The sequence below is a fragment of the Bos mutus genome, chromosome 6 (assembly GCF_027580195.1).
Source record: "Bos mutus isolate GX-2022 chromosome 6, NWIPB_WYAK_1.1, whole genome shotgun sequence".
NCBI classification, from domain to species: Eukaryota; Metazoa; Chordata; class Mammalia; order Artiodactyla; family Bovidae; genus Bos; species Bos mutus.
This window is the reverse complement of record NC_091622.1, coordinates 29404196-29425314: the sequence shown is the minus strand read 5'-3', so window position 1 is coordinate 29425314 and position 21119 is coordinate 29404196. Positions and strand designations below refer to the sequence as shown.

At 41.1% G+C, this 21119-nt stretch overlaps 1 protein-coding gene across 24 annotated transcripts in view; it reads left to right on the top strand.

Annotated features, from left to right (window-relative positions):
- The window catches only part of BMPR1B (bone morphogenetic protein receptor type 1B), a 449200-nt gene extending 428480 nt beyond the window's left edge, over positions 1-20720 (top strand). For all 24 annotated transcript variants that reach the window (XM_070372138.1, XM_070372136.1, XM_070372134.1 and 21 more), the window contains 5 exons: positions 352-544; positions 1550-1847; positions 11193-11368; positions 15233-15363; positions 16867-20720. In XM_070372138.1, coding sequence (XP_070228239.1) covers positions 352-544; positions 1550-1847; positions 11193-11368; positions 15233-15363; positions 16867-16992 — 924 coding nt within the window. In that variant the 3' untranslated portion in view covers positions 16993-20720. The remainder of the gene's footprint in view (positions 1-351; positions 545-1549; positions 1848-11192; positions 11369-15232; positions 15364-16866) is intronic.
- Positions 20721-21119: the final 399 nt, after the last annotated feature.

Here is a 21119-nt window from a genome sequence, read left to right as displayed (position 1 = left end):
AAGAGGGCAACATAAATTAATAAGTAAAATTAATAAGTAAATAAAAATAACTTGTCTCACCAGTCTCCTCTGTCCATGGGATTCTCCAGGCAAGAATACTGGAGTGGGTTGCCATTTCCTCCTCCAGGGGATCTTCCCAACCCAGGGATTGAACCCGAGTCTCTTGTGTCTGCCGCATTGGCACACAGATTCTTTACCACTACTGCCACCTGGGAAACCCATATAAAGAAAAACTACTGGCTAAATATATTTTACATGCAATTGTTTTCTTCTCTGAAGGAAAAAATAAAACATTTTAAACAAATCTGTACTGCTGTGAATACACTAACAGTGTGTTGGTGGATTTAACAGGTCCAGAGGACGATAGCAAAGCAAATTCAGATGGTGAAACAGATTGGAAAAGGTCGCTATGGGGAAGTTTGGATGGGAAAGTGGCGTGGCGAAAAGGTAGCTGTGAAAGTGTTCTTCACTACAGAGGAGGCCAGCTGGTTCCGAGAGACAGAAATATATCAGACGGTGTTGATGAGGCATGAAAACATCTTGGGTGAGTATAAGTCTGTATTAGCGATGTTCAGGGTTTCCTAGCTTTCCTCGCTTTTTCTGTTAACATCTGCATATTAACTCATCTGTCTAGATCTGCTATGAAATATATAGACATTTTCTTTTTGGCCTGAGCCCAAGAATGTCATGCACATCTAATGGGAGACCTCACAGGAGGAATGACGAAGGCACTTCTATGAATGGATGGTGGGCTTGAAATGAAACATGTTCAAATTATTTTTTTTTTCTTCAGGGACAGCAAATGCAAATGCAACACCAAAATTTCTCAGATTTCTTAGGGATTTGAAGGAGCACATTTTTGTCTAAGTACTGTGAAGTTATGGGAATTTTATCTGCAGGGTTTATTTATATCCAGAGTTTATACTGAGAATTGATTTCCTTTTTAAGTTAGAAATGATCTAGCTGGATTATTCAAGTAGAAAGTGTGTCAGCTAATCCTGGAGTGTGTGCCTGTTTTGTAAACAGTGTCTTATGTGTAATTATAATACCATGAACTATTTACTGTTAACTTAGAAATAATTTAAATATCAGCTGCTGATTAGAAAGGTATCCTGTCTTCAGAAACAAATGCTTAGTGTTTCTCCACCCCTGCTGTTTTGGTTATCTGTGATGGGCTTCCCAGGTGGCTCAGTGGTAAAGAATCTACCTGCCAAGCAGGAGATGCAGGTTCAATCCCTGGGTCGGGAAGACTCCTTGGAGAAGGAAATGGCAACCCACTCCAGTATTCTTGCCTGGGAAATCCCATGGACAGAGGAGCCTGGTGGGCTACAGTCCATGGGGTCACAAAGAGTCAGACACGACTTAGGAACTAAATTGCAACAATGATGGGTATTAGTAATTTAATGCTCTCATAAGCACAATCAGAAAACCGAATGAGATGCCGAATAAAAGACACCTATGACAAAGGACGATCGTTGAAAAAATGAATTATCCTGGTAGTATTTAGAAAACACGTAGCTTCAACCCTTTTTGTCTTCTTTCCTTTTAGGCTTCATTGCTGCAGATATCAAAGGGACGGGGTCCTGGACACAACTGTACCTAATCACAGATTATCATGAAAACGGTTCCCTCTATGATTACCTGAAGTCCACCACCCTAGATACTAAGTCGATGTTGAAGTTAGCCTATTCCTCAGTCAGTGGCCTGTGTCACTTACACACTGAAATCTTTAGTACTCAAGGCAAACCAGCAATTGCCCATCGAGATCTGAAAAGTAAGAACATCCTCGTGAAGAAAAATGGAACTTGCTGTATAGCTGACCTGGGCTTGGCTGTTAAGTTTATTAGGTTAGTATCAAGGTAAACAAATATACTTTTTATGGTTCTTTTCTATCATTTTTTATAGATGATGCATTTTGTCACTCAGGGCTTCTAGGATATTTAGTGGAGGAGGAATGTTGCTAACTTTGACTTTTCCTGGAGGGGAAAAAGAAGAAACATCTTCTTTGCAACAAATAAACAGTGTTTGGGTCAGTTCTATTGTTTCTAAGCTTATCAGTGACCTGACTTCAAGACATTGTTCACATAGGTTTGAGCTGTCATGAATCTGTTAAGAAAAGAAGTTGCTAATGCCTGGGATTGTGTGCTCAGAATTCTGCATAACATTTGTTAGGTAGGAAGAGGTTTCAGGAAAGAGCTACAATTATGTAGTGATAAAGGCATTTTTTATGTGTTATAAGAAAGATAACTTGCAGAGGTATTCTATGAGAAATGTTAGAAATGAATAAGCAACGCAGTGCCAGTATTCAGCACTGCAGCTTCTGCAGGATGGGCAAGAAGAAGGCCCATAGCTGGGGTTCTGGTTTGCTTACCTTTGTTGTATTCATGGCAGCTCCTTTATCGTGTAGGATTTAATTAGAAAGATGATTCTTCTGCTTTGAAAACAAAACGAAATGAGTTTGCAAACTACAAGAAAAGAGGGATCATCTTATACCTGCTTTTTAAAAATTCAGTTTAGGCCCAGCTTTTATTAAACTATTGGACCTTATTATGGATTTTTTCCCCCAAAGAGACTCTGTAGAATATGGAGAAGGACATAAAGGAAAAGCCAAGACAAAGAATAAAACTGACGAGAAAGGACTAAGGGATTGGTATTTTCACCCAGAAGTAAAGATGGAGAGGTGATAAAATGATAAATCCTAAATATATAAAGGTCTTCACCAACTGGGGAAGGTAGAGGGTAGCAAATTGAAGTCCTTGGTCTTTAAAAACAAAGCAGGAGGAAATGCTTTGGACTGTAGATTCAAGTTAGAAATATGAGCTCCTGCTAATAAAGATGATTTGAATCTTCTCTCTCTTCTGAATTCTTTTTTCTGACCTACACCCTTTTTTAAGTCTCATCTACCACAGGGAACTTTCCTTGATGCTTCTTAAATCGCCAGCGTTTCTCCTTCCCTCCCTGTGAAATTTCTCAAGAATTCTAAAGAGTAATTTGCTTTCACAGTCCAGCAGTTCCTGGTATTTGCAGTTTGGCTGCTGCTCCGTCTCTTCTGAAGCTCCTTTACTGAAGGACAGCATGGATTTTGTCACCAGAAGCCTTTTTTCCCATCGGCCCACCTCCCCTGTGCCCACACTTTTCTTGCTCCTGTGTTCCTAGTGTGTTTATTCCAGGTTCTCCTCCTTTCTCTCTGTGGGTTCTGCTCTCTTTTTCTTAAGCATTTTTCCACTTCTCAATATCATGCTGCACATGCTCTCTCTCCCCATTTCCCAGTTTTGGTGGATCCATTCTAAAGTGTGAGGCTCGTTCCCTTTGTTCCCTAAGATTGCTCAGTTGAATGAATTCTGTCTCCATGATATTCCCGCTGGAACTGGGCCAGTTGGGGGCCTCCTACCATTTTTCTAGATTCTGGAGTAAAGCATTTTGTAGTTATTTCCTCTTCCCAATTTGTCTTTTGCATACTGCTGCCAGATATACTTTCTTGAAGCATAATTTTGGGCATCATCGTAATTTCATCATTTGCTCTGGCTTTGGGTTAAAATGTAATTTCTCTCACACCTCTGAGTGTTTGTAATATGCTTTTATCTTTATCTGAATACCCCATATCCTCTCCTTTATTTTAGTAGCTACTACTTCATAATTTTATCCTTTAGAACCCCTATTATCATTCCCTTACAAGCCTGGCTTTCAGTGAGTTTCTGTTGTATGGTCATCAGTGACTGCTTTTCTGTCATTGTCAGTGGAGACGAAGTTCCGTGAAGGTAGATACCATGTTTTTCTTAAATTTACATCTCTAGTCTTTCCTTGGTGCTCATTATATAGGGGTTGCTTCAAAATTTTGTATAAAGCTTAAATGAATGATTCCATATGGACTATGGGATGAAGGGAAAAAGCATTTTTTTTTCCTCTTATCTCCAGGGATTTTTCACACGCTGAATTAAATATGCCTTTCTATTTTTATGTCCAATTTATATGGACATAAAACTCTCCAATTTATATGCTTTATTTTGCAAGGCTGAACTTATTTGTGTGTTTTCCATGTATACTCCATGTTTGCTACTGGTTTGCTTTTGGCTGGACAGCATATAGCACTCCAGTACTCTTGCCTGGAAAATCCCATGGACGGGGGAGCCTGGTGGGCTGCCGTCTCAGGGGTCGCACAGAGTCAGACACGACTGAAACGACTTAGCAGCAGCAGCAGCAGACAACATATAGCTTGGAATGCCCTTGCGTCTCCATGTTACTTAATCCAGTCTCAGAGTTACCTCTAAGTCACTTTACTCATCCCCCAGGTAGGAAGGATGACATCATCTCTTCTACTCCCGTGATAATTTTCTGACCCTTGCCTGCCTGACCCTGTAATTATTTTAGTGCATGCCTCATCTTACCCTCCTCTTCACTGGGCATCTTGAGAGTCCATGTCGTTATGTGATGTTTCTCATTTGACATGACATAGTGAGTTACCCATTAGAGATATTATTTTGAATCAGTACTCGTTGGCAGTATCAAAGTAATTAAGAACTCATTGTCTTAATAGACCTTAAAAAAAAAAACCAGGAAAATGAGTATCTATTATATTTCTGAAACTTAGTTCTGCTTAATGGGAATGAACTAAATGAACTCTCAAATTTCATACAAACCCAGATATAAGCAGTGGAAGGAAATACATTAAGGGATAATTCAGAGATTTATTTGGCATATATTGACTGTTTAATGGAGAGAGGAAGGATATGAGGATACTAGCTCAGATGAACAACTTCAATAGCTATCGCAAAGACCTCATATGGCTAACTAGCAGCTGTGGGATCATTTGCCACCCTGGGCCTCAGTTTCCTTTATATTAAATGGATGTTGAATTTGGTAATTGGAAGTCCTTTTCATGTTTTTATTTCATATGTTTCAGAGGAACTTTGGTCTTCTCAATTTTTGAGCCTCACTTTTAAACCTTGCTGTACACAGTTCTTTGGTTTTCACTCTGCCCGACTTTCCTGTTGCGGGGGAGTATGAAGCATATGTGCACAGATATTTACAGCATTGTACTACAAGTGGGGTCAAAGCTAACTCAGTGTTGAGTTCTCAAACTTCACATGTGAACTTCCTGTGAGAACTTAATCTTTGCTGTGGTCTCTGTGTGCTAAGTGTTCTCTCAGGCTTTTAAATCATTTTGGGGAGGTTTCCAGTGATGTTTGGAGAAGGAAATGGTAACCCACTCCAGTATTCTTGCCTGGAGAATCCCGTGGACAGAGGAGCCTGGTGGGCTGCTGTCCATGGGGTCTCACAGAGTCAGACATGGCTGAAGCGACTTTGCATGCATGCATTGGAGAAGGAAATGGCAACCCACTCCAGTATTCTTACCTGGAGAATCCCAGGGACAGAGGAGCCTGGTGGGCTACCATCTATGGGGTTGCACAGAGTCGGACGTGACTTAGCTGCAGCAGCAGCCAGTGATGTTCACAGAGGGTGGACAATGCGTTAGAGGTTTCCTGCTCACTTAACTTCTTTATGCTGTATTGTTTTCTTCGTGCACACTCTTGAAAATGATGTAAGTGCTGATGCATCTCATCAGCCGAAGGGAGATGGAATCCGGGTGATGCCACGAGAGACACTCCCATTAACCTTAATCTCTCGGGATAAGAAAACAGTGAAACATGGAATCTCATGAAGGAACTTACAGAGCTTTCCACCCTGCCCTCTGGAGGATCACACAGCCCCTCTGGTACTTCAAGGACAGAATGATATGTTTTCTTAGTGAGGGAGTAAGTCCTGCCTGGCTTATGGCCTTTCAGGTATTATATTTTATATAGAAAGCCTACAGTGAAGACTGGGCTGTAACACACATCTCCAGATTGATGCCTGCCCATTTGTCCAAGTGCAGAGGAGATGGAGAGTCTGGCCCAGAAGGTTCTCAGTGTTCTTTGTCTCTCAGTGACATATACACCACTGCTTCTGGTGTGTATACTTAGTGGTTTTCAAAAAAAGGGACATGGTTAAGTCACAGACCAAGCACGAGTGGCAGCACACCCAAGCAGGGTTTCTGCAGCCTCATCCACCTTCTTGAAGAGTTTCCATGTCAAGCTTCTCTTTCTAAGAAACCCTGAGATGTCTCAGGGTTTACTCATAAGAGCAGTGAATTCTGTTGGTGCTGCAGAAAACCCTTCTCATTGGTTAACATCTGCCTAGGCAGAGCTCAGTTCAGCAAGTCAGTTCAATAGCTATTTGCAAGATACAATAGGAGAGATGAAGGATGTGCATAGTCCCTTCTTCTATGAGAATATTTCATGCTTTGAAAGGTCATTTTTGTCTTTCTAACAAGTGATTCAGTATTCTCTGCTGTGGTTCATGTGTGGTTAGTTTCTTGCAAGAAATGTGTGGTAACATTCCTTGAAAGAATCTCTGCTTATGGATTCATAATTAGAAGCTTAATTAATATGAAAAAAATTAATATAAGGTTAAGATAGATATTATACTTTTAAATACCTGCTTTATTCCCTGCCATCAAAATAAAATTCTTTCTGTCCTTTTTCCAGTGCATGAGACCCTAGAGTTTAAGGCACACCCTGCTCCACTGAGTTGGAAGGGTGCTCAGGTTCATTCTCTGGTCTCTTAGGATCCTGGAAGGAGGCCCCACTTCCAGCCTTTCTGCATCCACAAGGACTCTTTGATTCTTTTCCTCAGTTCTACCAACACCTGCAGTCTACACGCCGCTGTAGACACCAGTATTGGGCCACTGCAGGCAGCTGCCTGGGCACAGGCAGTAAGAGGCTGCCCGGTTTGTAGACAACATAACCCATTAAAATGATCTCCGTGTGCGGAAGTTCTAAACAGTGTCAGTGATAAGATGCCCTCTCCCAGGAGAGGGCCTCACCTCTACCATCCTCTCCTTAGTACATATAGCCTTCTTGCACTTTCAGAGAGAAAAGCCTTGGTTTTGTATCTTTTTCTTCTTCTATGTCTGTCTGTCTGTCTGCGTTTTCCCCACCCCCCTTCTCTCCGACACACACATACATACCCTAAGTCATCTTTGCTTTCCTCCCCAACCTGGAGTAGTTTCCTTGAAATCTCTCACTTGCTTTGTGGCCCCAAATAAGAGGTGCTGCATCCATCTCTTCTTGCCAAACTCTTCTCTTGGCCCTCCCATCCTCCACGGAAAAGGAAAGCAGGGGATGGTGAGGCCACCTGCCCTCGTCTGCTTCTTTCTCTCTCCTGGGGCCTTTCCTTCAGGTACTCATACCTGTCCTTAAAGATCTGCATCTTGTCCTAACGCTGGGCCTGGGGAAGAACCCCTCTGATTGTACTTCCTGTCCCTTCTGCTTTCTTTGCTTTTGCTGCCCCAGTGCTAAATCGCTTTAATTTCTCTTTGTGACCTTGAACATGAATACAAGTTCCATTTTTCTCTCCCCTTATTTGGAAACAGCTAAGATGATGTGACTGAATACCTGGGAGAGAAATGTAGTTTAATTACTTTCAAGTAGGAAAACCCTCCTGAGGCAAAAGGGACAGAGCCGGATGTCTTGGAGAAACTAATACTTTATAATGTTGGATGGAAATTACTTATAATAAGTATGTTTGTTCTTTAACATATAGCGCTGAAGGCTTTTGCCATTGGGTTGATAGTCCTGTACAAAATTAATTTGCTGAACAAAATGCAATTTATCTTTCTACATGGCTGCAATGTTTCATTTTATGGCCTATGTATAATAGAGATTTTTAAGTTTTTCTTTAAATCATACATAGAAAAGTTTACTATTAAAAAACCTTTTCCTTCTTTCATTTAAAGTGTATTCCCTACTGCCATGTGCAAGACACGTGGTGAATGGAGACGGAGTGGAGACCTGCTCCTTAGGGACAAACCCAATGATTATGATGTCATTCAGGGCTCAGAGGAGTTTACAGTCTTTGGTTGGAAGATGAATATTCATTGAGATGCCACAAAGGAGAATATTTATTCAGGTTCTTCTAGGGGAAGATATTTATTCAGCTCTCCCGGGGAAGATAGTTATTCCAGCGCTGGTGGGAGGGCACTTAGGATGGAGAGCGCAGGGTGGGAGAGGGACAGTAGTGGCTAGGGTACTGTGTAAGTAAGGAGCTGGTTTTGGAGCATCTGATGGACAAGCAAAGTCCTCGACCGAGTGTTTTTTCCATGTTTGAGGGAATGAGAGTCTAGAGAACTATAAATAGTCTGGCCATCACAAATCCTAAATCTGTTATCCTCCAGTACCAATTAGTTTTTAGTTTTCCCATAGATGTCTCCATGCCACGCATTCTGTTAGCCCTTCTTGACCTCCCAAATCCAACTAAAAGATTAAGGACTAAGTATAAGAATGGAAAAGAATTATCTAAAATCGTTACCAACTGAGGTTATGAGAGTATGCCTTTGGCCTAAATGTACTCCTGTGGGGCCCATGTTCTTGGTTTTCTTTCCCAGAACATGTTCTGGCAGATGATTTAAGCCGTTCGCCGTCTTCTTTCCATCTGCAAACCCCCGTGCTCGTTTCTCTGCACAGAACCCAGAATCCTCTGTCCAACCCAGCACTGGTTTCCCCCAGTGGTTCAAGGTCATAAACTATAACACACACAGGTTACACAATAATGAAGAACCCGCTGTGTGTTCACATGAGAGGTGTCAGTGGGTAGAAGAGGAGGAGAGAAATTGCTTTATAATTGAAGGGGGAGCCTCTGTGGCATCTTTGACATCTGTTATTTTCCCACATTATCATTCAGCCTCTTCTCTTTTGTGTTTCTTACTATGTACTCTTTAGGTACACGGGTGACCTTTTTCTATTATGTCCTGCTGATAAATACTGTGATTCATATTTTATACTCTTTCTAGCCTTAGAAAAAAGCCTAGAGCACTGAGACCTACATTTGCTGATGGAAAGGAGTATGAACTCTTTTTTTTTTTTTTCATTTAAAAAAATTTCCTTTAACTGTTATTTTAGGAAAATGGGCTCCTTCAGAGTTGTTGCTTTTAAAAGATCTTGAGGGGCCTAATGAGTATCCTAGTGACACATCTGGTGAAATAGCTTTAGCTAAAGAATATTAGATGGAAGCGAATTTTAAATGGTAGTAAGAATGAAGCTTTATAAGTTTTAGTAAATGTTAACAGTTTTGCGATCTACAGCGGGATAACTGCCACCCTTCAGATTTTCCCAATGACACTGTGTTTTATGTTTTTGAAGATAGAGATTGAGGCAGTAAGATCCGACCCCAAGCTGTTTTTTTTCTTCCCCCAAAGCCACTGTGTGGTGGTGGTTGCCCAGTCGCTCAGTCCTGTCCACCTCTTTGCCGCCTCGTGGACTGAAGCACACGAGGATCCCCTCCATTATCTCCCAGAGTTTGCTCAGACTCATGTCTACTGAGTCGGTGATGCCATCTAACCATCTCATCCTCTGCCACCACCTTCTCCTTTGGCCTTCAATCTTTCCCAGCTTCAGGGTCTTTTCCATTAAGTCTTCCCTTTGCATCAGGTGGCCAGAGTATTGGAGCTTCGGCATCAGTCCTTCCAATGAATATTCAGGGTTGATTTCCTTTAGGCTTGACTGGTTTGATCTCCTTGCAGTCCAAGGGACTCTCAAGAGTCTTCTTCTGAAACACAATTTGAAAGCATCAGTTTTTTGGTGCTTAGCCTTCTTTATGGCCTACCTCTCACATCTATCCATGACTATTCGAAAAACCATAGCTTTGACTTTACAGACCTTTGTTGGCAAAATGATGTCTCTGCTTTTTAATATGCTGTCTAGGTTTATCATAGCCCTTCTTCCAAGGAGCAAGCATCTTTTAATTTCATGGCTGCAGTCACCCTATGCAGTGATCTTGGAGCCCAGAAAATAAAGTCTGTCACTGCTTCCATTGTTCCTCTTCTGTTTGCCTTGAAATGATGGGACTGGATGCTATGATCTTAGTTTTTTGAATGTTGAGTTTCAAGCCAGCTTTTTCACTCTCCTCTCTCACCCTCATCAAGAGGCTCTTTATTTCCTTTTCACTTTCTGCCATTAGAATGGTATCATCTGCATATCTCAGGTTGCTGATATTTCTCCCAGCAGTCTTGATTCCAGCTTGTGCTTTGCTAAATTTGCTGTTGTCTGTGATGCAGTATGATGAACAGTGTGGTATTTGATATATGCAGCTGTTTTCTGCATTGAGGAAAAAGAACAAACATATCAGTGGTTGAGAGTGAGTGGAGTCTGATGAAAAAGAAAAACTCTTGGGAATCAAGAGAAAGGAAGGTTTATCACAGATTTTCTAGAGACTTCAGGTTAATCATGAGGGTTTTTTTTGTTGTTGTTAATCTTTTCTGTTTTGCAGTTGATTCATCCATCAAAACAGGGGTTCATTGCTCCATATTTCCACTAGTTTCTTTTGAGCTGTGGGACTTGTTGAACTCGTGATGCGTGCTTAGCATTGTGCTGGAAGTGATGTTACATGTCTCCTCTCATTAATTGTCAGCTTCTCACGCAATCATAGTTTGGCAGATTTGCAAAGTGGGTTCACAGCTCCGGCTCCAGCTCACTGCACTGAGACCATGGTTCCCACATGCCAGCCTGCAGATGACTGTCCTTCCATCAGGAATTTTCTCCCTGTCTATGCAGAATAATAATAATTAATAGATCATGTTGTGAAATCATCTGGAAGCTAAAGATAATATATTCAGTTATTTTCCTTTTTATTAAAAAATACATGTTATTTGGTTTATGAAATAATAGTGCTAGTAGAAATCCTTTTTATAGGTCTCTGCTTATCAAAGTAAAACCTTTGCAAATCTTCGTTGATCCTCTCCTCCTGTCCCTTCTTACTTGTTTGTAGCTGCAAAAGCCTCCCAACACTTGGCTTAAGAAATACTGTCTCAAATAAACCAAATTCACATGTGCATCTGCCAGTTTTAAGGGCTAATATATGAAGGGATGGACGGTGATTTTGACATTGAATAGGTATTTATTCATAGCAATAATGTAGAGTTTACACTGATCTTGTGGCAGTGCTATCTTACATGTTGTAGCTTCATTCTGCTTGTCATCTTCATTGGGTTTTGACCTGTGATTATCGAACTTTTGGCAAGAAATTTTTTAGGGAAACGTTACACCTTGAAAGGATATCCTTTCTCACCGTTCACTAAAGCACCGAATTAGGAATCCCCCGACGTGTCATTCATTGGTCCTCTTCAAAGCTGATAGCGCTTTGCCTGCCTTTCTCCTTAGTGACACAAATGAAGTTGACATACCACCCAACACTCGAGTTGGCACCAAGCGCTACATGCCTCCAGAAGTGCTGGATGAGAGCTTGAACAGAAACCACTTTCAGTCTTACATCATGGCCGACATGTACAGCTTTGGACTCATCCTTTGGGAGGTCGCTAGGAGATGTGTATCAGGAGGTAAGTGACAGTGATACTCCTGGAGCTGCTGCAAATCCTTTCTCTCTGGTCAGAAATCAGAGTTATTGCATTGTTTACTAAATCAGATTTGATTTGATTTTCTCCTGTATTTCTGTTGATGCAATCACAGTCCTCCCAAACCATGGGATTTAACATCTTAGAACGGTCTTCGCCACCTTCCCTCCGCCTGCTACTACTGCTGAGTCTCTTTCAGGCACACTGCCAGCTTCCTCTGGCCTTTTCAGAGCTCACCCCCTTCTACCATGTATATTGTCTCCTTTCTCTCCTGAGCTTTTCCTCCAGCAGGTACTCCATCAAGTCAAACCCCCTTTCCTACCCCTTCCAGCTTCTGGCCTCACCCCGAACATCAATGGCCCCTTCCCTGTGGCTTCCTCTGTACAGATGAAGGGAGACACATCAATGTGGGGGGACACCCGTTGTTTAAGCCCCTAATTCTTGAATTTCTATGATACGTCCTCATAAACGAGCTTGAAAGCATCAGTTTGTATCAAAAGGAAATTAAAGCATAAGAGTGTCATTATTGTTCATGATAACTTTTCTGTAAACATAAGGATTCCTTAGTAAAACTAAGAAAAGATTTTTTTAAATATTCAGAGGTAATACTTTTGTAGTGTTTCATTTATTGCTGCATAATTTGCTCTCGGCAGATTTGAACATCTTTTAGGTGAGGAGCTGAGTTGCAGGCTTTTCCGTATCAAGTGCCCTGTTTATGCCTCTACTTTTGGTTGTGCTGGTTCAGAAAGTAACATTGCTGCCTTTCCTCAGGATGGCTGGTTCCTCACTTTCTCAAAAATTTGAGCTTATCCAGGGATCTGATAGAGCAGCAGGCGCTTAACTAGTACAGGGATTTTTTTCTTGGACCTGCCATTTATTTGTGAACCTTTGATGCGTTACTAAATTTTTCTTTGTTTCTGTTTCCTTATTGTCAGAAGGACGTGAATGATTGTATCTACCTCAGATGGTTGTTGTGAGGTTTCAATGATTGTAAAAAAGAATTAAAACTGCCTGGCGTATAAAGAGCACTCAGTACACGTTAGCTATTATTTTTACTTTTCATTTTGGTTGGTAGAGACTTAACTTATGTTTAGAGTCATATTTAAATACGAAGGAGAAACAACAGATCAACAGGTATTCATACTTTCATAGAAAGATCATCTTCAATGATGCCTTCTAATCACTCTGGGAACTCTGTGCCTCGTGTAAGCAGTTAAAAATAGAAAACTTTCCCTCTGAAATAAGAGACGTCTTTAGGTCAAAAGGAAAGCAAATGCAGGACAAGTTTCCTAAACAGACATTTTATAAATCTCCTTTTGTAATTATGATTTCATGCTTTATTAAGAGTAAACGAGTCTGTTTTTGAATAATATGCTTACACTTATTTTTTTATTAAGATAGGTTTACAGAAGTTAAAGGAGTAGTAGAGTGTAGATTACTTTTCTAATTACGTTTTCTTGAACATCTAAAAGTGAATAGGGCTACAAGAAGCCTTTATTTGAAAGCTTGTGTGCAGGAATACAGGAGCCAGGATTCTCTACTTAGGAAACAAGCCAACCTTATGTAGACAGCAGAGTATTAGTTGCTTTTCTAGGGCTGTCTTTGCCTGTGGGGGTTAGAGAGGTACTAACATGTTCCCTTATCTCCATATGAGATTGATGTATATTTGTCAGAAAGACCCGGCTCTGTCTAAGACCAACTGTATGGTATCGGGCAAGTTACTTAATCTTTCAAAATCAGCTTTACTCATCTGTATAGTGCTATCTTATAAACATAGTTTTGAGAATCTAATAAGATAAATTATAACATATACTATTCATGCCTGCAGATCATAGACTCTCAGCAGATGAGTTTCTTTGCTCTTCCAGAGGAGACAAGCACAGAGATTCTGTTCTCTAACATTCTCCTTTGTGAGGATATTGGAAATTTGGGATTTATCTTTCTAGTCTGGATACTTTTGGGTGAAGCAGACATATCCAGGTATAGGCCTTTCAGACTTTGGGAGAAAAGAGAAATTTTTGAAGTTTCAGACACAAAGGCAGCAGTTGTGGAAAATTTTGATAATGTTACTGCATGGTAAGGAGAGAGGAGTAAGGCCTAGAGCGCAAAGACAGACTCCTGTGAATTGATAATTTTGTGTGGTTGGCTCTGTGTCTGTGGTGGCCTGTACACCCACCCCACCACCATGCATCCGTCCAGCCAGGTAAGGCACGAGCATTAGGCACCAAGGAAAATCTGAGCTGAATGAGATCAACAGCATCCTCGCTTAAGATTTCCAGAACCATCATTTTGAGGATTAGGAAGGGAGGAAGAACGGGAATGAAATGAGCGTCTCCTGTCCAGGAGACCTTTGCTTTCATTGTCTTATGTGGAGATGACACACAGCAGAAGGAATTAGTAACGTAGATAGTACATATATTTTTGATCTGTAATCTCAGCAGGGGACAGAATAAATGGTGAGTTGGAGTGATCTGAGAAAACTTTTGAACCTTCTGGTCCTTCATGATTATAAATGGGTTTGAATTTACAACAAAGGACATAATAAAGTGTTAGTCACTCAGTTGTGTCCAGCTCTACGACCCCCATGGACTATAGCCCACCAGGCTCCTCTGTTCATGGGATTTTCCAGGCCGGAATACTGGAGTGGGCTGCCATGCCCTTCTCCAGGGGATCTTCCCAACCCAGGGATCAAACCCATGTCTCTTATGTCTCCTGCATTGGGAGGCAGATTCTTTACCACTAGCACCACCTGGAATACAGTATTCTAAATTTTCAGTGTGTAAGAATACATTCTGATTAAGCAGAAAAAAAGTGTACATTTGACGTTATGTTATACAGCCATGAAATTAAAAGACGCTTGCTCCTTGGAAGGAAAGTTATGACCAACCTAGATAGCATATTCAAAATCAGAGACATTACTTTGCCAACAAACGTCCGTCTAGTCAAGGCTATGGTTTTTCCTGTGGTCATGTATGGATGTGAGAGTTGGACTGTGAAGAAAGCTGAGCACCTAATAATTGATGCTTTTGAACTGTGGTGTTGGAGAAGACTCTTGAGAGTCCCTTGGACTGCAAGGCGATCCAACCAGTCCATTCTGAAGGAGATCAGCCCTGGGATTTCTTTAGAGGGAATGATGCTGAAGCTGAAACTCCAGTACTTTGGCCACCTCATGCAAAGAGCTGACTCATTGGAAAAGACTCTGATGCTGGGAGGGATTGGGGGCAGGAGGAGAAGGGGACGACAGAGGATGAGATGGCTGGATGGCATCACTGACTCGATGGACTTGAGTCTGAGTGAACTTGGGGAGTTGGTGATGGACAGGGAGGCCTGGCGTGCTGCATTCATGGGGTCACAAAGAGTTGGATACGACTGAGCGACTGAACTGAACTGAGGATACACTGCCAAATTTATTATGAGATTCATAATCTCATATTGCAGTAATAGAAATAGTTACATATTGTACAGAATGAGTTTGGGGTGTGTCTGCCAAATTTGCACAAGATTTATATAGATTTTTAAAATTTTGGCACAGAGTACAAGAGCATTTATAAAATCAGAAGTAAATTTGAGATGTTTGTTTACTTAGCTTTTAGAAGTTAGGAAAAAAGGCTTGAAAGTGTATAATAATTTTTCCGTGTGCTTTTTATTCATTTTTTGAATATTGTGTCATTTGGGCCCATTTTTTCCAAGGTTGGTGGGTTTTTGTGGCTTTTTTTTTTTTTTTTTGCTGTTTTTCAACCTGAACTTGTCTTTGGTGCTGATAGAAATTTCCTCTGAGAACAGTGTGTGTGTTAGACTTTTGTTTCCTCTTCACAGAAAATAATAACCTTATTAAGATCGTATTTTCAGGTATAGTGGAAGAATATCAGCTCCCCTATCATGACCTGGTGCCCAGCGACCCCTCTTACGAGGACATGAGGGAGAGCGTGTGTATCAAGAAGCTGCGGCCCTCCTTCCCCAACCGGTGGAGCAGCGACGAGGTGAGGTTGGAGGTCTTTTCTCCTTTTGCCAAAATTCCAAATACTTATTGCAGGAATTCGTCTTCTCTGTTGGGACGATAATGGTGTGTCATTGCAGGAATTTATTTGGAGATAAGTGCAGTATGTTACATTATCTGTTCCTTTCTCCTGTTTGATTTTGCTGCTTCCAAAATACATTGAATGGGTCAGTATTTAGCCGACATAACTGATAACATGGTTTAATTTACTGGTGATGTCCTGACACTTGCATAGAGGCTGTTACTTCTCCGAATGTGCGTGTGTAAAATATCGTGAATTTTCTCCATGACAGACTCACATACAGCATTCTCTCATTTAATGAGAGAAGAGGTAGGCATCTGAAGAACTGAGTTTTCTGTACACCGAAGTGGTACAGGGTGACCTAGGTGAGATGCCTGACTGTGCTGTGGGTCTTCCTTAATAAGGATGACGTGATGCTGTGGGAACAAACCCACGCTCAGTCGGGCTCTGAGTGCGTCCTGGTGAAACCTACACAGCAGGTCTGAGAGGAGCTGCCAGAAGCAGGAAGTGAGCCGGCCAGCCTTGCCTCTCCTGCCCACTCTGCGCCTTGCTCACCCCTTCTCCATCCACCCTGGGAAACTCTGGACCCCTCAGACCTGGAGTGTCTGGCAGCACTTGGGGGAGTGCCACATTCTGAGAGGAGTTTGAAGCATCCCTTAAAAAAAAACCCAAAAAAAACAGTATCCAAGCCAGTGCAGACAAATGGACAGAACACTGTTTATAAACTAATTCTTCAGTGTTAATTGCATTTAAAAATAACTTTTGGTTCTTTGGTTTTGCGGCCAGTTACTGAAATGCTAAATAATACATATGTTTCCCAGTGAGCTGTGCAGAAAGCTTTATAAGATGCTGGAGATTATATTATTTTGAAGGTGATTATGGGCATTGATATTGCTGAGTCCCTTCACTGAGGATTTCTAATGAAACGAAATGGTGCTTTTCAACAGGAAGGCCAATAATTGACATGCCACAGGAGAACGCAGGAGAAACTTGTAGTGAGGCTGTGCACAGGTCATTAATCTTGTTAAATGGTATAGTGTGATGCTATTATTGTAGCGGACAGCTATGATTGAGGAATAACCACGTTTGTTTGACTAGTATGGAATTAGATAAAAGATTTAAGTTCATCGAGTGTTAGAGACAGTCCGGGAGTGTGCAGCGGAATACAGGCTCCCTGGGTATTTCTGTATTTGTTTAATCTGACTTCAAAGACACTCTTCGACAATCAGCAAAGCCACCTGCTTGCTCCTATCACAAGGAAGACATGAAAATTTGTTTTAGTCCTTTAAGATTTGCATGAGAAAGGAATTTTTATGGAATTTTATGCCTACATGCTTTTAAGACTATCTTTTAAAAGTACATTCAAATTTCAGAAACCCAGAACTAAAACCCAGTATCGAGTGCCAGCCTTACAGATCATACGTTTCTCTCGTGTAAGTCCAGTTTTCCTTTTCCTTCCTGCAGTGTCTCAGGCAGATGGGGAAACTCATGACGGAATGCTGGGCTCACAATCCTGCCTCAAGACTGACAGCCCTACGGGTTAAGAAGACACTTGCCAAAATGTCAGAGTCCCAGGACATTAAGCTCTGAGGCAGGAGTAAGTGTCTCTGGACAAAGCCAGCAGATATTCTTCTGTTTGTGGGCAGAGCAAAAGATGTTCCAGAAGCATCCACAGTACCAGCCTCGCACATCCTCCTGCTCCCCAGAGGGTGTATTCTTACCTCTCAGGGAGCAGCCTGGACAAACAGAAGTTTCCAGAAGCACGGATTCCTCGTGTCTGTCTGTAGGAGGGAGAAACTGCCTGGGTAATTTGTTCAAGATATGATGCATGTTGCTTTCTAAGAAAGCCCAGTATTTTGGGATTGCCTTTTTTTTTTTTTCCTCAAAAGATAATTTTGCCAAAATAAAACAAAAATGTAAATGTTTCAAGGTATATACTATTTTAGTTTAAAGAATAACAACTAAAGTTCTTCCCAGAAACTCTGCTGGAAGGTAAATTAAAATATGTGTTTCCATTGGTAAAATGTTGTTGCACTCTACCAACCAAAAGACAATCGTTGAAGCCGGAGAACCGAATGGAACTCATCTTAAAAGCCCCGACGTGCCCCTGCCTCCTCAGACCACTCTGGCCAGCCCTGCACTGGGGCAGCCGCAGCAATGTGAATGCACCTGGGTGCCGGCACCGCCTGTGTGGGACCACCTCTGGGGATTCCCACCCGTGACCTCCTGCAGCTTCAGAGGATGTGGGACAAATGAAGGTTTTGCGTGACTCTACTAGAAGTAAATGTTAACACTGTTCTTCAGAACCACTTTGTATTTCTGATTCTGTTAGGGTTTTTCTTTCATTAAACACAAAGCTTTTGTGTGTAGGACGTTGAACCCCTGCATGCTTTTGATCTCTCAAATGAAAGGATCAATATTAAGTGGCTGTCAGTTGTGTCGAAGACAAGGCGCTTTAAAATAGAGATACTTTGCTCTTGTGCTCTAAGAAGATGGTGTCAGAAAAGTAGGCGGTGAGGATGGAGGTGCACGTGGCTTACGTCTTAGGTGTGCAGAAGAGACCTCCTCGGGCGCAGGGGGAAAGGTGTGCATGACTTACTGTGTACGAAGAGGGTTTCTTTGAGTTATTATCTGCCTTTTCTCTGAGTTTAGAGGACAGGAAACTTACATCAGGTTAATTGAACTAATTTTAATTAGATAAATATAACCTCCAAATGGAACAGCAGAGGAATGCTAGTGGAGACCACAAGATATTATGGCTGTCGTGACTGAGTCTAGAATAGATACAGATGGAGGATGTAAGTCTTAGGTGATAGCATCACAGGAGTGCTGACTCAGTTTATTTTTATTTTCATGATGTTCAACTCACTTTTTAATTTATTATTGTTTTCTTCTCCGTGGCACTTGTGCAGAACATCTCTCCAGCTATTCAGTTATGTAGGCATAAAAACTTTGGAGCAGCAGGAGTCAAATCATTGACAGGGCTAGTATTCCTTAACAACAGGAGCATAATAAAGGGTACAATTGTACACATCCCTCTGAACCTTATTCATTTGCTTCCCGACTGTGGTTTTTTTTGCTTCTTAGAATTCTGTTGTGTTTAGCAAAGAATTGGGAGGCCCCTCCTCTTTGCCCTTAAACACCCCCGCCCCCCTCCCCTCGCCCCGCCCCGCCAAAACAGCAATTCTATTCTTCCCAGAATACTCCAGGGGGCAGTGTTTTATAACGCATTTTCATTTCCCCACTTGGTGGCTGAAGGATGGAGAGTTTTTGGAAATGTGACAGCTGCATGAAAAATGAGAAAATATTTTCCTGACTTCTGAAGTGAGCTTGCAGCTGGTGACTGGTTCCTCCAGAAAGCCTCCGAAGGCAGAGACTGACTGTGAGCTGTGCTTACCGTCTGGGGGAAGCAGTGTTCTGTATTCAGCATTCACTCCCCAATGCTTCATAACCACAGCTCCTTTGTAACAATATTTGCTTAATCCTTGAATATGAAAAAAAAAAAGTTTCTGCTTTTTCAAAGATTAAAAACAGTTGGTTCCAAATATGATTAGAATGCTGCTTTTACTGATATTAAGATAACCTGAATAATAGTGTAAATGTTCCCTTTTCTTAGGTCAAATATTCTTTGTGATTGCTTAGAAGGGAGTATGTGGCTAAAGCTAAGTGTAATAATCATCTGAGCCTAGGAGAGAAACTTCAGTGCCTCTAATCAGACCATCTGCAAAACAAATAAGTACACATTTATGTCAGTTAAGTGGGGGCATGTTTGTGTTTCTTGATTTTCCCTAAATTTAGGTGATGTTTGGGCTTAGTGCTTAGGTAACAATGTGGTTTTGTTTTTCATAAGTTCTTATACATGGATAACTTCAAATCAGAATATACTGTGGAGAGGTGATGATTTGAAGGTAAGCTAGATTTCTAGGGATGTGTTGGTTCCTGTGAAAAATGAAAAGAAATTAAGATAGTGTCCAAATTTCTTTCATATAATTTGTTTGGTTGCTTTAGAAAAATGGATAGCTTACTCTCTAATTCCCAACCTGGTATACTCACTGTGGACATTTAAAAATTATTCCTGGTATACTTAAAAAGACATGTTAATTACTATTGTGTTTTAATGATATAAGAATTTATTTATGAATAGATTTTTTTTCCTGTCTTACCAAAATCCACCTCACTTAGGAAATATTAAATTGTTCTTAAAGAGACTACCTACTCACTTCCAAATAATTAATTTTGATTTTTACATTTCTGGTAGCTCAGAAGTGAATTTTATTTTTTTGTTTTGTCTCTCAATAGAATAGTGGGGACCTGGAAATAATGTAGATGATTGCTTACTTTCAGGACGATTTCAAAGACTAAAATTTTCTTCTAACCTTTTCCCTGCAAAGGAATCCTAAAATATTACTTGTTAGCTAATATAAGTTTTGTATGCTAAGATATTTGGGTTTATAGTTTATGTATGTGTGTGTATATTATATAAATATATGTATATATAAATACTATGTTCAGTTTGGAGTCTGGCACAACTCCATTATGTGGATTAGAGAGTAAAATATTATGGATGATAAAGTACTAAGTGAAACATAATATTTATTTATATAAAAGGGTGTAGATTGTTACATCACAGGCAGCAGTGTTATATGAACATTGTGTGTGAGCAGACAGGTCTCTGACCTCCTGAAACGCGCTGCTTGAAAGACACTAGTGACCATTCTTTTTATTCTCAAAACAAAACTTCTTATAAAATACGCTAAGATTTTATTTACAGGGAATTCTTCGACACGTTTCAATTGCTGCGTAAGCAGGTAGAGCGAGGACTGAATGCTGATCGACTCTCATGTTTCTAGAGTCATGCATATTCGTTAGAAGTGACAGTGTTTTGTGTTGTTGGTCTGTTCTTCTTTGTTGGTAGGTGGAAAGGCACTGAAAGAAGTACAGTTTTTTAAACTTGAAAAATTCTATAGTTATAGCTCCTTAGAAAACTTAGTCACATAGCTGTGGAAAGGAAGGAAGGCATCAGAAGTGACTTAATTTAGCACTTATGATTCCTTTTGTAAAACAAAACAAAACAAAAATGCCATATTTTTTGGAGAAAAGTTAGACTATATAAGGGATTTTGTTGTCTGTTTCAAAAGAAGACTCATTTGTGTTCTTTTGGGGAACCAGTGCCTTACTGAATTTGTATATACTGTAATTATTCAGAACTAGGGAACAAACAATTGTATTTGTTACAAATTGTATATGGCTTTGTTTTAACATTCCCCCTAATAAAATGGTTTCATTCTCCCCTTGGAAAGAACACTCTGTTGTCCTATAGTTGTGCCTGTTCTCTGTCTGTAAAAATGTCACGTTGTAACGGGCAGGAGAGGTGGCCGTGGACAGCGACGCGGGTGAGTGTGTGCCGTGGCGGCAGGAGAGCAGGACGAGAGGTCTGATGGCTCCGATTCTGTCTGTTATGAGGAGGCACAACCATCTGTTGAGAGGGAGAGGAAAGGTAGGAACCTTGGTGATGAGGTCATAGGCAGCTGCTTACAGGCAACGCCCAGGGCCCCGTTGAGACGGAGAAGGCTGACTGTGGCTGGTGACCAGGGTGTGGCCGCTGGGCCACCAGACAACTGGCCTGTGAACCTGGGCCCCCTCGTTCTCCCCACTCTGTCAGGGTAGCCCTGTTTTGACCTCTTGAAGACACGGCTTCTTCCCCTTGAAGACAAGAA